Source organism: Triturus cristatus, chromosome 2_1, assembly GCF_964204655.1.
Source record: "Triturus cristatus chromosome 2_1, aTriCri1.1, whole genome shotgun sequence".
Lineage (NCBI taxonomy): Eukaryota > Metazoa > Chordata > Amphibia > Caudata > Salamandridae > Triturus > Triturus cristatus.
Genome location: NC_140581.1, coordinates 443,116,384 through 443,136,202, shown reverse-complemented (window position 1 = coordinate 443,136,202; position 19,819 = coordinate 443,116,384). Strand labels below are relative to the sequence as shown.

The window sequence follows — 19,819 nt, the reverse complement described above, 5'->3', positions numbered from 1 at the left end:
TCCAATGGATTCTGGGCCATCATAATGAAGGGCCTTAAAAGCTATGCACAGAGACTTAAACATTACCTGCTTTCTCAGAGGGAGCCAGTGAAGTAATGGGAGAGATTGGGAGATCGATGTTTTGATAACCCTAGACGCAGTCTGGCCGCTGCATTTTTGGCCATTTGAAGCTCATGCAGGGCTTTTTTGTGGGCTGTCAGGAAAAGCCCATTACAATAGTCACATTTTGAAACTACTAGTGCGGTTATCACTGCCTTGCGAAGGTCCAAAGGAATGAAGGGGAAAACCTTCCTAAGTGATTTGAACATAAAGAAACATGTGGAGGTGATGGCATTGGCATGTCCCACAAAGGAAAGCTTTCCATCAAATTTGACTCCTAAATTTTTCACTTTAGGAACAGGAATTGGGAGAGCTCCCGTTTCCTGAGGCCAAAATTTGGGAGACCAAAATGATGGGCGTTTGCCAAAAAGTAGCACCTCAGTTTTGTCCGAGTTTAATTTTAGACAATTATTGAACATCCATCGCCCAATCTGTTGCATACACCGTGAAAGCAAGTGGCCTTAGCAGCCGTCCACCCACCATCATTGCCTTCAAAGGCCACATAAAAGTCAGTCAGAAGAGGATAGATTCCTGGTTTGTCTCAACAAAGGCGCAAAGCACACTGTACACCCAGATTATGCAATGGCATCCTATTATTTATCAGCTTTTTAAAGCATGGCATGGTTTCAGACCTCTTGATGACAGCCAAAGTGAGAAAGCCCGCCTGGGAATCAACAACATGAACAATCTTAGACCCATCTCATTGCTCCCATATATGGGCAAACGTCTGGAAAAGGTGGCCATGCTCCATCTTCAGGACTTTACAGAATCGAGTGACCTAATGGGGCTATTGTCCAAGCAATAGCTACGAGCTGGCGTCTTACTGGCCCTCGATCTTCACCACTGCATTGATAACCGAGAATACCAGCATGCTAGTCCTCTTAGAGTCGTCAGCTGCAATTGCCACCATTGACCACAAAATCCTGTTCAAGACCCTGGAAGAAGCGGGTCCACCAGTGCAGTTCTAAAGTAGATAAGATCATGTATTTCAGGGAGAGTGCAAGTGGTCACACTTCCCTTGTACTTTTCAAATATAGACTGCAAAGTCATGCAAAGTCAATCACCATTTCTAATTAATATTTATATAAGGCCCTTTGCCCAATTGTTTCACTAAGCTGAAGTACACTTTTACATGTATACTGATGATACTAGGCTTATTTGTAACCTATTTAGTGCACAAGAGCATCCTTATCAAAAGATAAAACCTTTCATTGAGACCTTTAGCATCATCAAGAAATAGCCAACAAATTCAGCAAGCAGAACCTGGTCAAAAGAGACCCCCCCCACCCCCCCTCCTCGCACAACCCCCCTACCTATCCCCTCCCCGATCCTTCGACAGTAGTGCAGAATTTAGGAGGTCGATGCACAGCACTCTATTCCTTCAACTTAAAGAAGATACTTGCCTTCATTGATCATTTTTTGCATACGTAAGCAAATAACACTATAATTCAGTTACATCTTGTCTATGGTAAATCAATCTACCTTAAAATCGCCAGAAACAATCTTACATCTACACAACTTCCTCAGAATTCTGCAGCATGAGTGCAGAATTCTGCAGCATGAGTGCAGCATAAGTGCTTACAAAACCTTCCAGAAGATCACATATTTTGCCAGGTTAGCTAGCCATGCAGTTAATCTCCAGTTGCCTTTAAGATCCTAACAAGTCTCCAAACGCCATCCCTATGACCATAAGAGACACTTAAGGAGACCGTGCTTTTAGTGCTGCAGCGTTTAAACTGTGGAACCTTCTCCATTTGATATTGTGGGCAGAAACAAATCAACTGTATTAGATGCCAGCTATAAACCTGGCTTAATAATAATGAAATATCTTCAGTCGTTTTCCCCGGTCGATGTTACATTTTCAGGTTGTGTCTTTCTAAAGCACCAAGAAGCATCTGTATACAAGAGCTCTACAAATAAATTATGCCATAACATTATACAAGGCAAAATGTTATTTTATCAGTGAAAACATTATTGTGTGAGGGAGAATATCATGAAAACAATCTCTGTGAAACTGTGTGAAATGTTTCTGATGTACAAATACTCACTTTTGTGACTGGCCACGGTTGTGGTCACCAAAAAGGACGACTTACACAAAGGAAATGGTAACAGAAGGCAAACGTCTCAAAGGTTTTGTACATCAATGTAGTCAGAACTAGATTCTTGTTGCAAGAGGGCATAGGTATCCTAATCGGGAGAAATAAATGCACTAGGTTCATCTAGTCTCTTCTGAAAATGTTTGTATTCATTGAGGTCTCCACTGGCTGTGCTGGTAGGCTACAAGTGCACATTGGCTAGTATTGCAAGTGTTAACCTTCATCCCAGTTTCTGCCAAGTGACATAAGAACATGAAATCAAATGGGCAAGAGTGGATCAATCTTCTCCAGTATTCATGTCCACACATCATGTTTCTCCCATACACTCCATGGGCATTAACTTCTATATGTACACCAGTGATACCCACATGATGGCATGGCTGGGAGAAAGTCTTACATCAGGTGTATGTTTCCAGGACTCTATGGAAAGGATTCTGGAGTGGATGAGGAGCATTAGGTTAAAGCTCTATGGTGATAAAATGGAGCCCATAATGCTGAACTGGAGAACAGACCTAGGCTCGACTTCCAGTGGCCCACAGAGATGGATACTCTTCCATTCTCTCACCCCACACAGTTTGGACATAGTTTGAGCAAGCTACCTATGTTCAAAAATCTACTTTTGTATCAATCTATATTTCCAGATGAAAATTCTCAGCAAAGTCCTTCCAGTCCTAAATGTGGATACTAAGAAATGGACTGTGTTTGTTATTATAGGTTCAAAGCTAGATAATGCTAGTTCTGCTTATCTGGGTTTACCTGATGTTCTGTCATGATCAGATGCTCCAAAATCAGGCTGCATGGCTAACTGTTGGTATGTCCAGATTCTGTCATAGCCTTCCTTTCTTGTATAATTTGCACTGCCTACCAGTAAAGGAACACATTTAGTTCAAAACCTTATGCACTAAACACAGGGCTATTTACAACACAGCCATAGTTATTTATTCAGGCCTGCAGCCTCATCTATAATCCACAACAAAGTTTACATTCACCTTCTGTCAATCTCCTAACGGCACCCAAATATGTCTAGACTATAACTGGCGGTCACATTTATTCCCCTTACAGGGAGAGGATGGAATTCCCTCCAGAAATAAATGGAAATCCACTACTTCATTAAAGCATGGATCTTTTGTCTGTCCTTTAGTGGACTCTTGATTTAGTCCCCTGCTGTCTCTCATCTCTTTCCCTTATCTGGTATCATATTGTGGGGCTATTTGGTAGTACCCTAGTGCCAAGAAACCCCCGGTGTTCATGCAATTTTCAAATACCAACATCATAACAAAACCCCAGGAGCACTACTTAGGATCTAGCCTCAATAGCCTGCTACAATTACAGATAGAACAAAAGAAACCCTCTCCTCAAAGCTGCCATAAAAAAAGGGGGGTTACAGGTAGTTCCAAACCAGGTGAATAAAGTATCTGGTGTATGAAAGTTGTCTGCATCCACCTCCCAGAATGGAATAGAATACTTTTTACATGCCTGGGGTATACTCTCTGCAAAAGATTAACCTTTTACACATCTACACTTACTGTTAAAGAACATATATTTTCTTAGTCTACTGACAGCAGAATTGTTATTGGTCATCAGTGAGTATGTACCCCAGTTTCTGGTCCTGCTGAGTCCTGGGTCTGCCTACATTGAAACATTTTCCTGCTGTGCTTCTAATAAAAATATGATGCGAGGTGCATAGTCCCTTCCCACTGTAACAGTTTAGTTAAAGGTTCAAATTCTTTTAGGGCCATAGGAAAAGAGTTACATTGAGCATTAATCGGATACCTGAGCCTACAGTACAGAAACAGGGCCATGGTGAACACATCCCCTTTCTCTTAAATATATCATAGGGCAAAAGATGACTTCCTCCCTCACCTGGTAGAAATTCCCCTATTGTCTGCAAGTGGTGCCTCAAAAGTAGCACCAGGGAAGTAGTTTCCAAAAATAAGCAAAACCACCAGATTAATTGAATGGGAATGCATAGGAGTATACGCATGGTACAGCCATGCACGCACTGCCTGTATTGTCCATTCAAAACTCTCAGAAGTGTCATCATTGAGCTGGCAGGCCTTGGCAAATCAGTAGGCTCCAAACTGGATCTAGTTAATAAATATCAATATAAGGAAATCAAGATACGGAATTGATAGATGTTCCTCATAGTATGACAGTGACTGTAAAATGATGTCTTTCCTATACTGAAGAAAACAGATTCTGATATGATGATCATGAAGAACTACTATTCAAAATCTTTATTGACCATTGAAGCCCAGATTTTAGAAGACCACTTTGCCGAATAACTATGCAATCACATGTAATCTATAGAGATACTGGGTGCCATACAATTAGGCTTTCATCGCTTGCACAGCACCAAATAGTGCTACTTGCGGGGGACATGGCCGAGACAGCGTTGGCAACGTATGCATCATGCGGTGCTTTGAGGCTGACACTCCCGCTGAGAGGCACGAGGTGACCAGCAGGTGCCAGCTAAAGGTAAGGGTGGGCTTGGGGGAGCATGCCCCCCGCGCCTTAACTACATGGGCAGCGACCCGCGAGAGGCAAGCCGGGGAAGCATCAGAGGAAGGACATAGTCACCTCGCCAGAAGTTTGTGCAGAGTGCAACGAGCCCGCACCGGAGGAAGCGGCTGTCCGATAGGTCCAGGGCGGCTGGAGAGACCATCGATGACAGGCGAACGGTGAGGGAGAGCCTTGGAACCCTGCCCTCCTCACTCTAACTGGGGGCCAAAAGAACAAGTTACTTACCTTCGGTAATGCTTTTTCTGGTGGATACAGTATCTGCTTGTGGATTTCTCACCTTGTGAATATCCCCTGCGCCAGCAACATTCGGAAACTTTTGTAGCAGTCCACGCGATGAGGTCGAAGACGACGTCACAGAGACACGGCTCCACTCGCGACTCCGCTGACGTCACCGGCTCCATAAGAAGACCTCATCGGCGTGATGACGTCAGTTCCGCTCTTTTTTCCGTGCCTTCGAGGCACACAAACGGACTGACAACAATATATACACAGTATACACAGTACATAATATACAAATCAACACACCCAGTGTGGAAAATAAATAGAAAGGCAAAAGAAATAACACAATGCCTTTGACAGTAACAAATACACTTTGAAACACCATTATTAGAATTGTAGGTATACAAGGGTGGACAACGGGGAGGCAGGTGAGTCAGTGAGGAATCCACAGGCAGATACTGTATCCACCAGAAAAAGCGTTACCGAAGGTAAGTAACTTGTTTTTCTGATGGATACATCTGCCAGTGGATTCCTCACCTTGTGAATAGATTCCAACAGCAGTCCCCACTCCAGGAGGAGAGTGTCCACCCTTCTATACCAGAAAGTCCTGAAGGATGGAACAAGCAAAGTGTCCGTCCCTACTCACCTCGGTGTCTAAGCAGTAATGCTTTGCGAAAGTGTGAAGGGAGGCCCAAGTTGCCGCCCTACAAATGTCCTCCACAGGAACACCTCTAGACAAAGCAGAAGTGGAAGACTTCGCTCTAGTGGAATGAGCCCTTAAACCCTCTGGAGGTTCCTTACCAGCCAAAGAGTAGCATATCTTGATGCACAAGACAATCCATCTGGAAATGGTGCGCTTGTGCACCGCTCTGCCTTTCCTGCAGCCAACAAAGCCCGCGAAGAGCTGGTCATCAACCCAAAAGTCTTTTGTCCTGTCAAGGTAGAAGCTCACCCCCCTCTTAGGGTCCAAGCGGTGAAGTCTCTCCTCCTCCTTGGAAGGGTGAGGGGGAGGATAGAAGGTAGGGAGGGTAATGGACTGCCCCAGATGGAAAGGAGTTACTACCTTAGGCAGAAAGGCAGCCCTGGTCCTGAGAACCATTCTTTCAGCATGAATGGTCAAGAACGGGGGTTTCGAACTCAGAGCTTGAAGCTCACTTACCCTCCTTGCCGAGGTGATCGCAATGAGAAAAACCGTCTTGAAAGACAATAGTCTCAAGGGACACTTGTGCAAGGGCTCGAAGGGAGAACCCATAAGATAAGTTAAGACAAGGTTTAAGTCCCATTGAGGCACAATAAAAGGAGTAGGAGGAAACTTGTTTGCAAGGCCCTTTAGAAATCGTAAAACAATAGGTGATTTGAACAAAGACGGCTGATCCGGCAAACAAAGGAAAGCCGACAAAGCCGATAAGTATCCCTTTACAGTGGCCACAGCAAAGCCTTGCTGAGCAAGAGAAAGGGCAAACTGCAGAATATCAGATAAACAAGCCCTCAAAGGATCAATTGACTTCTCTCCACACCAGAGAACAAATTTAGACCACCTATAGGAATAGATAGATTTAGTGGAATGACGTCTGGCAGACAAAATTACATCTACCACGTCTGGCGGGAGAGAGAAAGAATTCAGGTTGCCCCGTTCAATCTGCAGGCATGAAGGTGTAAGCTCTGGAGGTGGGGGTGTAGAACCTGCCCCTCCGACTGCGAGAGGAGGTCTGCCCTCAGAGGGAGACAGAGCGGAGGGCACGAGGAGAGGTGGAGAAGATCTGTGTACCACATCCTTCTTGGCCAATCCGGGGCGATCAATATGACTTGGGCCCGGTCTTGGTGAATCTTCCTCAGAACCTGAGGAATCAAGGGTATGGGAGGAAACGCGTAAAGGAGACGTGAGTCCCATCTCAACTGAAACGCGTCCCCCAAAGCTCCCTGCAACAGATACTGGAGACTGCAGAACGACGGGCAGTAAGCGTTCTCGTGAGTGGCAAACAGGTCCACCCGAGGAGTTCCCCACATTCGAAAGACGTGACAAACCACCTCCGGATAAAGCCTCCACTCGTGGTCGGCGGAGAACTGCCGACTGAGACTGTCCACACGTACGTTCAGAACCCCGGCCAAATGATTTGCCATCAGAAAAATCTGATGATCCTGAGCCCAGGACCAGAGACGCAGAGCCTCTCTGCAGAGACAATGCGACCCCACTCCTCCCTGCTTGTTGACATACCACATCGCGGTAGTGTTGTCCGTCAGGACTTGAACCGACTGACCGCAAAGGAAAGGGAGGAAGGCCTTGAGCGCCAAACGTATCGCCCGCAATTCCAGAAGATTGATATGAAGCAACCTTTCCTCTGGAGACCAAAGACCCTTGATCTCCAGATTCCCCAGATGAGCACCCCATCCTAAAGTGGTTGCATCCGTTATTACTGTGGCCACCGATGGTGGCAGATGGAAGAGCTTTCCTTGAGACAGATTTCCCTCCACGCTCCACCAAGACAGATCCGCCGCAGCTTCTCTGGAGATCCTCACAGACTCCCTGAGATCTCCTTTGTGCTGATACCACTGCCTGCGGAGGCACCACTGGAGCGCCCTCATGTGCCAGCGTGCATGGTTGACCAACAGAATGCAGGAAGCAAACAGAACGAGCAGGCGAAGGACCTTCAGGACTGGAACGACCGCTCCATTGTAAAATAAAGGAATCCATTCCTGTATGTCGAGAATCCTCTGTGGAGGTGGGAATGCCCGACACACAGTAGTGTCCAGTACCGCCCCTATGCACAGGTTGCGCTGAGAGGGCACCAGGTGAGATTTGGGCACGTTTATTGAGAAACCCAATTTGTACAACAGCTGAGTTGTATCCTGCAGATGATGAAGCACCTTCTCTGGCGACTCCGCTTTGATCAGCCAGTCGTCCAGATAGGGAAAAACTGAAATCCCCGACCTTCTGAGATGGGCTGCCACCACCGCCATCACCTTCGTGAAGACTCGAGGTGCAGTAGTAAGACCAAACGGAAGGACCACAAACTGATAATGCTGCGACCCTACCGTAAACCGGAGATACTTCCTGTGCGACTTCAAGATGGGGATGTGAAAATACGCATCCTGCAAGTCGATCGACACCATCCAGTCCTCCTGATTCAGCGCTTGAAGAACCTGCGCAAGGGTGAGCATCTTGAACTTCTCTTGCTTCAGATAAAGATTCAAGATCCTGAGGTCCAATATCAGACGCAACCTACCGTCCTTTTTCGGAATCAGAAAATACCGGGAGGAGCATCCCTGACCGCGCTCCTGCTCTGGAACCACCTCTATCGCACCTTTCTCTAGTAACTTTAGGAGTTCCTCCTGTAGGAGAAGATGGTGGTTCTCTGAGCAAGCCCCTTGGCAAGGAGGGTAATTTGGAGAAAATTCCCGAAAGGGAAGGGCATACCCATTTCCTACAAGATCTAGAACCCAAAGGTCTGTAGTAACCAATTTCCAATCTTGTAGAAAATGGGTAAGCCGGCCCCCCACAGGACCAACATGATCCAGAATGGTGGATCTAGGGCTGCTTTGCGGTGGTGGGAGGGGCTGAGGAAGAGGAGGAGGAGGAGAGCTGCCGGCCACGAGTGCGACCCCTGATTCTGCCTCTGTACCCCTTATACAGAGTGCTCTGCTGCTGGGGCTGCCTGTAAGTACGAAAGGTTGTCCTTCCAAAACCCCTGTACCTCTTGAACGATCCCCTTGACTGGGATTGAAGGCCCAAAGATTTAGCCGTAGCCTTACTTTCTCTACAAAGTTCAAGTGCAGCATCCGCCTTCTTGCCAAAGAGTCCGGAGCCATCAAAAGGCAAGTCCAACAGCGTTGATTGAACATCAGGGGAAAACTCCGATGACTTAAGCCACGCGCTCCTCCTAGTGGCAACAGAAGATCCCATGACTCTTGCTACCGTGTCAGCTGTGTCCAATCCACTCTCTCACCTGACGCGCTGCCGCCTGGGCATCCGAAAGGACCTCATTAACACCAACCCTATCCTCCTCTGATAGTTTTGCGGCTAGCTGCTTCGCTGAGTCCATGAGCGCATGAATATAGCGTCCCAAGAGGCAAGTGGCATTCGCAGATTTAAGGGCCATGCTGGCCGAAGAAAAGACCTTCTTGGCCGATTGATCCAGTTTTTTTAGCCTCCCTGTCACTCGGGACCTGGGGAAAAGAACCTGTAGATTTCCTTGAACATGCCGCCTGAACCACCAGACTCTCAGGAGACGGGTGAGAAGTTAAAAATTCTGGGTCCCCCAGAGCTGCCCTATACCTCCTGGCAATGGTTTTCGAAACTGCCGGAGCAGAAAAGTGCTTACGCTACACCTCCATCACTGGCTCTATGATGGCTTTGTTAAAGGGGAGTAAAGGCTCAGAAACAGCAGTGGGAGAGTGCAGCACCTCCGTTAAAATGTTCGGCTTGAATTCAGCTGAAGGCAACTGCAGATCTAAAAGTTCAGCTGCTTTTCTTATGACTGCATGGTATGGTGCCACATCCTTTGAAGGTGCATCAGAAGGAGGAGTAATCTCCCATTCAGGAGACAAGTCCAGGCCACTAGCCTTCTTCAACTCCTCAAAAACATCATCTGACTCCATGAGCTCCCCTTCTTCTACTTCCTCCATTAGGTATCTTTGCTCATCCAACACTCTCTGAGCCTCCCTCCTAGACCTGATTCTTACAACCGGCGTCGATGGCGCCATGATCGAATCCGACGGCGCCGGTGCCGGCGTCGAACGTGGATCCACAGGAGCAGCCGGCGTCGAGCGAGGTCGAGTCGGCGCCGGTGAAGAAGGGAGCGGCGTCGACGTCCTCGGCGCCGGTAGATGCCAAGACGGCATCGCCGAGAAAAATGGCATGAAGGGGGCCTGAGGATAGGCTTGAGGAACCCCCAAACTGAAGGCCATAGGACCCGAAGGTGCCCCAGAGAGGTACATGGCTCTGGAGAATACCCCGTACATTGCATTAAGATAATGCGTGGGGTGCTGACCTGGTCCAGGGAACGCAGGATACTGTTCAGGCATCACCAGACTCGGGCCAACTGGCGCCGGTGGTGGAATCTGCGGGGCCGAAGGCTCACCCAGAACTGGAAGCTCCTCAACCGGAGCCGGGGACGAAGCCGGAGCCAGAGATGGAACTGGCGTCGGAGATGGAGCCGGAGAATGTTCCGGTGAAGCCACAGGTGAAGAAAGGCCAACAGGTGAATCCGGAGCGGGTGAGGGAGAAACAAAGTCCTTACGAAGTCGAGTGGGCGACTTCGATCTCGGAGCCGTACTCTTATCAAAATGATGCCGAGAGGAATGCCTCCTCTTCTTCTTGTGCTTCCTGAATTTGGAAGCATGCCCCGAAGTAGACTTCGACGCCGACCTCGATCTCGACCTCGATCTTGACCTCGTCCTTGACTTTCTCCGGCCTCTCTTCTCTTTCTTCATCCTCGCGATGAAGAGCTTTGCTTCTCTTTCCTTGAGAGCTTGGAACTCATCTTGCGGCACCAAGAGCATCCCTCTGCATCATGGTCCGATGACAGGCACCATACGCAGTCGTCATGTGGATCCGTAATGGACATATGCTTCCCACATTCACGACAGGGTTTGAATCCTGACTTCTTTGTCGACATTTTCACAGAAGAAGACAAAGAAAATCAGTAGAAAAAACAAAGTAACAGTGAAGCTACAGATAGAGATTCCCGAAATCCGTTGGCGTCGACGGCGCGGAAAAAAGGGAACTGACGTCATCACGCCGACGAGGTCTTCTTATAGAGCCGGTGACGTCAGCCGAGTCGCGAGCGGAGCCGTGTCTCTGTGACGTCGTCTTCGACCTCATCGGCGTGGACTGCTACAAAAGTTTCCGAATGTTGCTGGCGCAGGGGATGTTCACAAGGTGAGGAATCCACTGGCAGATGTATCCATCAGAAGGGGGATCATTTACAATGAAATTGGCATTTAGATTCAGTCATAAGGAACACATCAAAAAGGACTTTTATAATCGTCAACAGAATGGAGTATATCCAGAAATACATAGGTGAAATGAGCAGGCATGCATGATGTAAGTTTTAAAAAAAAAATGTTTCTCTATAATGCAAGTAATGATTGAAAAAAAGACATGGGGAACATGAAAAGAAAATCAATCATACATTAATCACATTTGTACAAAATAAATTACAGATGGTATTTTAACCACAGACCAATGTATGACCATTTGGACATTAAATATATTAACTTTACAATTTCATTGTAAATGATCCTCTGGTTGGCCATTTACCTTTACTCCATTACATACTCAAGCTTAAAAGGGGTTATAAGATTGCTCTTTTCGTTTTGGACTCTTGAGGAGGACAAGCCTTTTTTCAAACAAATCAATTGTTTACAAAGAGTCAGACCTGTGGATGTCTTTCTTTTTATCAATATAATAGTTAAGAACCCTCCTCTCATGCAAAGTGTTCAAGGACCTTTTCGCGGGATAGGAGGATTCTGAAAAAATGCAGGAAATAGTCAAATGAACATAAAAATCAGAGACCACCTTGGGGTGAAAACTTGGGGGTGTCTTCAAGAACACCTTGTTCCTATGGAAGACAATGAAAGGTTGTGAGAATATAAGGCCTGAATTTCACTAACTTTGCATTTAGATGTGTTTGGCACTTAGAGAGAAAGTGTACTGCAAAGAGGCCCTAAGATTAGGATCAAAAGGAGGTCCTATTAGCTTGGAAAGAATCAAACTGAGCTCCAAAGAAAGAGAATGTCTCCTAACTGATAGGAATCTCTTTTTAATGCCTTCCACAAAGTCTAAATAAAGAGGTTGGTTAAGGACATTTCTTTGATGCTGTAGTAGCATCAAGATGTAGCTTTAAAGAAGTGAACCGCAAGCCTAATCAAGGAGGGAAGGAAATTCTGCTTCTTCATGACATTTCATAGGATCAATCCTCTTTCAATACACCAGAAACAGAATCTCTTCCACTTAAAACAGGAGAACACTCTAGTACATGGACGTTTGGCTTCCTTTAAAAGATCCATGAAGTCCTGATGGTACATTCAGATGTTCATGCTCCATGAGCTCAGAATGTATGCCGCCAAATTCAAAGACGATATGTTGGCAGGCCCAATCTGACCCCTTGAACTTCACATGTGGACACTCTGACACGTGAATGTCGGTGAACTACCAGTGCTGTGACTACTCCCGGATGAGAAGGATCATTCTGGATGTGGAGTAGGTCAGTTTGATGCTTACTGATGGAATCAGGGATAATGGCAGAAATGTGAAGAGAAAATTCCCTGATTAGTTGATGAAAAGGGCATTACCCCCGGATGCTGGTTAGTAATATCTGGAGGCAAACTATGGAAATCTCATGTTTTCTGAATCTGCAAACAGATCAAATTACGGACATCCCCCATGTGTTTAAGATAAAGAGAAGCAGTTCATCGTTTATGACATACTTGTGGTTGTAGTTATTATAATGTCAATTTGATCAAGCAAAGAGATGGACTTTATAATAGAAAACAAAATGTGAGAGCCAGAAAAAAAATTCTTAACTCCAGCAGGTTGATATGGTAGAGTCTCATTTTGTGGAACTATACGCCTTGTACTCTTAGATTATCGTTATGAGCTGCTCAACCAATCAAGGAGGTGTCCATTATGATTGTCTGAGTTTTGATGAAATACATTGAGATTTTCCGCCTTACCCCACCAAAGAAGCGATTGTGTTGAAGCTGGGGTAAGAGTTTGCATTAACAACAGTCAGAGTACTGGCACTGCTGAATGTCCAAACACTGCTGGGGAGTCTCATGCGAGGATGAACACGAGGTACTACTGTAAGCGCCATAATCCAAGGATCCCTGCAGTGAAGAGATCTGGTGAGCCATTACCTGTGATGTTTTCTGAAGATTACAACACTTCAAAAGGATAGATAACAGCCTCTCCTCGGAAGGATACACTTTTGTTGTCTGCGCATCCAGCACTGCTCCTCAGCAGTGAATGGATGGACTTGACTGGCTTTGAAGTGAACTTTGTGTGGCTGACTAGCACTCCCAGTATATGTAGACTGTCTAGAGCTGTCTGAAAATGAAAAAATATATGTTGGGGTTTGGCACTTTTATCAGGAGGAGTCGACAAATGGGTTAATCAAAACGTTTTGTCTTTCAGATCGGCAGACACTACCACCATGCATTTCGAGAAAGTGCTTGGGGAAGACCTGAGACTGAATAGAAGGATCATGCACTGGTAATGAAGATTTCCAACAAACGTACCGCAGCAATTTTTGATGTTTCTGTATATGAGAATATGAAAGTATGCATTCTAAATGTCCTTTACACACACTCAATCCTTCTGTCGAAGTTGAGGGTAGATTTAGTGAAGAGCCGGCATCTGGAATTGTTCCCTCTTTAGCCATATGCTGGCCATTGAGGATGGGCCTGAATTACTCTACTGGTCCCTTTTTTCTAATCAGAAGTAAAAAGGAATAACGTGCCCTTCTGTTTTGGGATGATTAGAAAAGTTCTATAGCTTCTTCCTCTAAAAGGGTGATGGCTTCTTTTTGTAGCTTTCTCCAGCTGGAATTGGGACAATATATTTGGGAAAATGAATGAAGAGGCGATTATACAAACTTCAGTGAAAAGTCATGTTGCACACCATTCAGAACCCATCTACATTTTGTAATGTTTTGCCATTCTTGCAGATGTTTCGCAATGCTTATCCTTACATGGTGGCCTTCAGAAGAGGGGACGACAGGAGTCACGATCTGTCTTTTGCACATGACTTTCATACAGCAGCTGTGGCGCTCCTTTTGGAATATCTTATGTAGGTACGATTTTGGTTGCTGTGATGTTTAAACCCGCTAAGGGAACTTTTGAAAATGCTAAGTCATGTAATGCTTCATGTAATTTTTCTTTTCTAGACCTACAGGCTTCAAGGTCTTCATCTTGGTAAACATTTACTACTATTCCACATCAGCAGGGGAACCAAACAGAGTGGTGGCAGAAAAGGACGGGATTAGAAAACTCTGCTCTTCTTCTACAGTAAGCCTTAGCCAAAGTGATCATCGCATGGTGGTGAGAGTAGCTATTAGCAGCAAGGTCAGATGAATCTGCACCCACATTTAAAAAACATTTTTTATATCTTTTTATTGATAACAAAGTGTATTGTAGTACAGTCATTATTCATTTAGATGCATCTAGAGATTGACACATATTCAATGAACATTGCTTCATCACATAGTTTCTTGCTTCAACTATTTCTTGTCTCCCACCTATCCTGCTACTCATTATCCAAGGGGGAGGGGGCCCTGGAGCGAGGGGGCGTACAAATGTTCCCTCTGTGTAAGTTCCACTTGTTCCATACTTGGGCCTATTTCTTGGTGCAGACCCAGGATGTGTACATGGTCTTTTCTTTTATCATGCACCAGCCCATATCCGTCTCCCAGGCATTCACTGTTGGTGCCTCTCTTGCTTCCCATGCTTTTGCCTGGTTTCGCTTGGCGACTACCATTCCCAGTGTCACCCAGGTTTTATATTTACTACTTAGGTCTGTGAGCTCTCAGATGTTTAGGAGGCACCTCTTAACCTCTGGTACCATCTTTGTTCTAAGTACTTCTTCCATGCAGCGGAGCACCCCCGCCCAATCTCTTTTAACGTATATACAATCCCAAGCCTTAGCCTTGAAGAGATTGCTCTTTCGGGGAGGCCAGGGCCTCCTGCCAGTCTTCCTCCTATAAATCCGCAATATTGTTCTCCCAATTCCTACGGAGTTGCAAGACGGCGTCAGGCATATTGTTAACCAGTTTTTAATAGGTCAAAGAAATGGCTTTTTTGGGCATATAACCATCGAGAATTCTGTCCTCGAGTGGGGAGGATTCCGGGGGAACATTCCTCCTGGGGATGACTGCTTGCAGGGCATGTAGCACCTGTAGATTTCGAAACCTTTCAGTGTCTGCTAGTTCATACTCTTTTTGCAGATGTGCGAAGGGAGTTACTCCCCCTTGTTCCCACAGATCTCCCACTCAAGAGATTCCAATCATATCCCAGAGTTCGAATCCCTTAGTCTTTCTCAGGGTTCCCAATGGTTCCGAATTCCACAGGTGGGTGGCTTGCATGATCTTCTCTGCCCATCCCAGGCTCTAATTGACTGTATGCTAAACTTGGACTGAGTGTTTGGTGGGGCCCGCTATCTGCAGTCGCGCTGGTGTGGTGTAGAGTGCCCTAGTATAACTCTCCTCCGATAGGACCCACTTATCCATTCTATATGCCGGGCCTTCATATGGCCTATAGGTGCAGTGGTTAATGGCTACTAACTGTGCTGCCTAATAGTACATTTTGATGTCAGGAAATCCTTTGCCCTTATCGTACCACCCCCTCACCAGTTTTTGGGTTGCTATGCGGGGCGGATTTCCCATCCACAAGAGTTCTCTCTACTCGTTTTCAATTGCTTTGAAATAGGCGGTTGGAACTAGGCATGGTGAATTGTGTAACACGTACAAAAAACGTGGCAGGGGCATCATTTTAAATACTGCAGCTTGGCCCAATAATGACAGCGGAAGTGTTTTCAATGTGGCATGTCACTCTTTAGGCACTGCAACAGGGGTAGGAGGATTTAATTGTAGAATTTTGTCAAGTTGCTAGTTATATATATTCCAAGGTATCTGAACCCCTCCGGTGCTCTCGCTATCTCATACCCCCTGGGTAGAGGTGAAAACTGTCTCCTCAGGACAAAGATTACTGATTTCGTCCAGTTGATTGTATAGCCTGAGTATTTTCCGAAGTTCATGAATATATTAAGAACCCTGTGTATTGAGGATTTGAGAGATGCCAGATACAGCAGTATTTTGTCCGCATAGAGGGAGATGCGATCCTCCCACCCCTCTGACCATCTCAATCCCGTTATCAATGGATCACTACGTATCGATAATGCTAGTGGCTCTAACATCAAAGTGAAGAGTGGTGACAGGGGGTTAGGCCTGCCTCGTCCCTGTTCTAAGAGCAAAAACTGGGGATTTTTAAAATATTTACCACTACTTGTGCTAACGGGTTGGTGTGTAGGAGTTTGATCCAGCCCATGAAGTTGGGTCCAAATCCCATCTTACTCAGAACAGAAAACAAATAGGGCCATTCAATTGTGTTGAAAGCCATGGTGGCATCTAGGGACATCACCACTCCGTCTTCCCTTAGCGTGTCTACTCTCCCCTATACTCCCTGTAGTCGTCGGAGATTTAATGACGCGTTTCATTCTGGCATAAAGCCTGATTGATCAGGGTGTACTAATTTTGTTAATGCCCGTGTCAAGCGCACGTCCAGTAACTTTGCTAAGATCTTGACCTCAGCATTGAGTAATGAGATGGGACGGTACGAAGAACATTTGTATTTAGGTTTGTCTACTTTATGGATGACCACTACGGTTGCTAACCTCTGGTCCGTTGGCTGACTGCCCAATTTGCAACCCTCTAAATACATAGCTCTGAGGTAGGGTGCAATCTTGTTGGGCACTAATTTATAAAGCTCAATTGGGAGGCCATTGGGCCCCATCGCTTTATCAGATTGCAGGCCCCTGATGGCGTGGGCCACCTCTTCGTTCGCAAGATCGCTGTCCAGCCATTTTGAGTCATCGGTTGTGAGGGCTGGAAGGGGCATGTCTGTTAATAAGGCCTGAGTTTCCCCTTTTGGGATGGGGTTGGTGGATTCTTATATTTGCATGAAGTGCTTGGCGAACTCATCGGCTATCCGCAGCGATTCATTTAGTGTTTCCCCTGTTTCTGCAATGAGTTCAGTGACTAGTCTATTTGCTTGGTCTCGCCTGTCAAGCCTTGCCAGTAATTTCCTTGCCTTATCCCCGACCTCGTATATTCTACTGATAGTGGCTCTGTGGAGTGTTTTAGCAGCGTATGTGTCCAGGTCGTGATATTCTTTCTTATTCAAATCTAACTTGTGTTTAATCTCACCCAAGTTGTCACCTCTCAGCCTCCCCTCCATCTGCAGGATATCTCCCTCTAGCCTAACTAGTTCCGCGTGTTTCTCTTTACGGGTCACTGCTATTGAGGCGAAGGCATGGCCCCTCACCACGGTCTTAAAATCTTCATAAAGCGTCTGGGCGGACTCCACCCAGCCTTTGTTTTCACGGAAATTAAGCTCTATTTCACGCAAGACTTTTTTCTTGACTGCAGGGTTTTTAAGGAGCCATGGGCCACATGCATCAAAAGAAAAACTGGTCGCAAATGGGCAAATTCTGAGAATCTGCCCCTTTGCGACCGGTATTTTTGCATTTTTCAAAGTTCTATTTTACACACACATGCAACATGCACTCAGATGCCGATTTCAGGGGTGCAACAGGGTATCCTTTTGGAACCCTTGCACCCTTGAAATTGCATTCGCAATTTGTGAGTACCTATTGGGTACTCGCAAATTGCGAATGCAATTCCCATTCATTCCTATGGGCCTCTAGGCCCATAGGAATGAATAGGAAGACATTCCTTAATTGCGACTCGCAATTTGCGAGTCGCAATTAAGGAATGTTTGGAAATCGCAATTTTTTTAGCGATTTTTACATGCATAGGCTTTTGCGAACTCCTTAATTGCGATTCCTTAATAATCGCAATTAAAGAATCGCAAAAGCGTACCTGGATGCATGTGCCCCCAAGGGTTTATTGGCGCTATTCTCCCCACCTGCTGCTCACCCACCCCCATACGGGCCCAAATTGGGGAGTGGTCCAAAATGCCCCTTGCCAAGTGCCTCACTTCCCTAATCTGCCATACCGGATCAGCTGGGGTAAGCAAATAGTCTATCCTGAAGAGGCTGCTGTGAGCTCCCGAATGGAGTGTGAACTGTGTCTCATTGGGTTGATGGGCTCGCCACATGCCTACCAATCCCACTGCTTCCAGGAAGTCAGGGAAATATGGCTATGTAGGTTGTGTATCCTGAGGGGGATGGCGGTCAAACCGTCACAACACTACAGCATTAAAATCTCCTCCTATCAGGAGTCGCCACTCCGGAGAGTTAGTAATAAATTCCTCAGATCCTTAAATGCTAGTGTGTGCAGGCCCGGGGGGACCTAAATGGACACTATTATAAGTGCGCACCCCTCCCAACTCCCCGATGTTGCTGCGCATCTACCCTGTGTGTCAGTCCAGGTGCGATTAATTGACATGGGGAAATTCTTTCTCATCAGGATCCCAACCCATCTAGATCTGGTGGTAAATCCGGAGCGCACAAATTAGTTTCTATTCTCTCCTGGCCAGCGTCTTAAATGTGTTGCCTATTAAATGGGTTTCCTGTAATAACACCACATCAGGGGAATGTCGTTTTATAAATTGAAGTACGATCCCTCTCTTAAGTTTGCCCCCAAGGCCATTAACATTCCACGATAGTAACGCAAGTCCTTTTTCATCTTTCTGGCCCATCTGTGCTCAAGTAGGTTTCCCCTAGTGGCATAGTCTCCCTCGTGATCCCCATCTCGTGCTCTGATGTTACAGTGGATTGGATAGGGGCATGAGGGTTCTCCGTATCAATTGCTGTGCAGCTCCATATTTCTAACGCGACTTCCATTTTTCTGTCATCTAAACTTCCCACTAAGTCTAACTACAACCAACCTCCCCGCTCTCTGCTTCCCTACCATGTGGGCTTAAAACTACCCATTTTGCCAACTGTGAAGAGTGCCTGTTGCCCTATCCCAAAACCAATTTAAGAACTGTAGGGAAGGGGTGGACTGTTTTCTCTTTTGCCTACCACCCTTGCTTATTGTTACATACATTCCAGCCCCATTACAACCATATTAAAGATTGTCACTTAGCAGGTCTCCAGTCGTCACCTTCAGTGAGGACACTGTGTACGAGTTCCTTCAAGTGTCTTTGTCGTTGGCTCTAAATTTTCGTTAAGTCCAAGTCAGCGACGTCTTCTCCATCCCTCTGGATTTGTCGATGTTGGTTGACAGTTTTTCACGATCCTCAAGACCAGTCTGTTGTTTCCTTGTACAGGCCTACACCCGTCCAGCCATTCCTGTGCCGATTCCAGGGTATCAAAAAACCAGACCTTCCCCTCAGCCTCGAGTAGCAATTTTGCTGGGAACAACATTGAATAATTCAACCCTCTGTCTCGGAGTTCTTTCTTGAGTCCCAGGAAGGAATGTCTCTGCTTCTGGACATTTACTGTGAAATCAGGAAAGAAGGTTATGATGCTATTTTCATATTTGACCGGTGGGGCAGTACGAGCCGTTTGCAATACAATGTCTCGGTCTCTGAAATTAAAATGTTTCGCCAATAGTGGTCTTGGGGGTGCCCTGGTCTTCGGTCTACCCCCTGGGACCCTACGTGCTCGCTCGATTGAAAAGAAATTGGAGAGGACCTTCGGCTGTAGGTGCTTGGTGATGAGCTCTTTAATGAAGAGGTCAGCTGCGGGCCCTTCCGTTTGCTCTGGGAGCCCGAGAATTCTGATGTTATTGCGGCGTGACCCACCCTCATAGTCATCCAGTTTTATTTCATTCTAATGGCAATTTGCAGGTCTTTAAATTTGTTGTTGCATCGTTTTTTAATCTTGGTGGAGGTCGGAGGTGACCGTTTCCAAGGTTTTGACTTTGTCACTCATCCTTTGGAGATATGGCTCTGATAAGTGTTACTTCCATCATGAGCGAATCCATTCTGCTTTCGAGTGAGGTTTGTACCCCCATAATTACTTCCATGATTTCCTTCAGAGTTGGATCCCCCCCCCTTTCTGGGCTTGTTCCCGCCACCATATCTGTTTTGGCCGTCTTTTCAGTGTCTGCATTTGTTTGCATAGCATATCTGTCCAATTTGGTTTGGTGGGTACCTTTGTTATTTCTGCCCCCGGACATATTTGCTGGTGTAGATGCGAAAGATGAGAATAGGGAGGGTGGAGGGGAAGTTCTCTGCCGCTTGACTCTAGGCCCCCAGGA

The 19,819-nt window shown here is 46.1% G+C and overlaps 1 protein-coding gene across 3 annotated transcripts in view; it reads right to left on the bottom strand.

Annotated features, from left to right (window-relative positions):
* Window positions 1-19,819, bottom strand: part of HOMER1 (homer scaffold protein 1) — a 966,005-nt gene that overhangs the window by 664,173 nt on the left and 282,013 nt on the right. The window contains exon 1 of one of the 3 annotated variants that reach the window (XM_085632249.1): window positions 2,952-3,044. The exons of the other annotated variants lie outside the window; for them this stretch is intronic. Coding sequence (XP_085488375.1) covers window positions 2,952-2,966 — 15 coding nt within the window. The 5' untranslated portion in view covers window positions 2,967-3,044. Of the gene's footprint in view, window positions 1-2,951; window positions 3,045-19,819 lie in introns of those variants that run through there. 3 annotated transcript variants of the gene reach the window in all.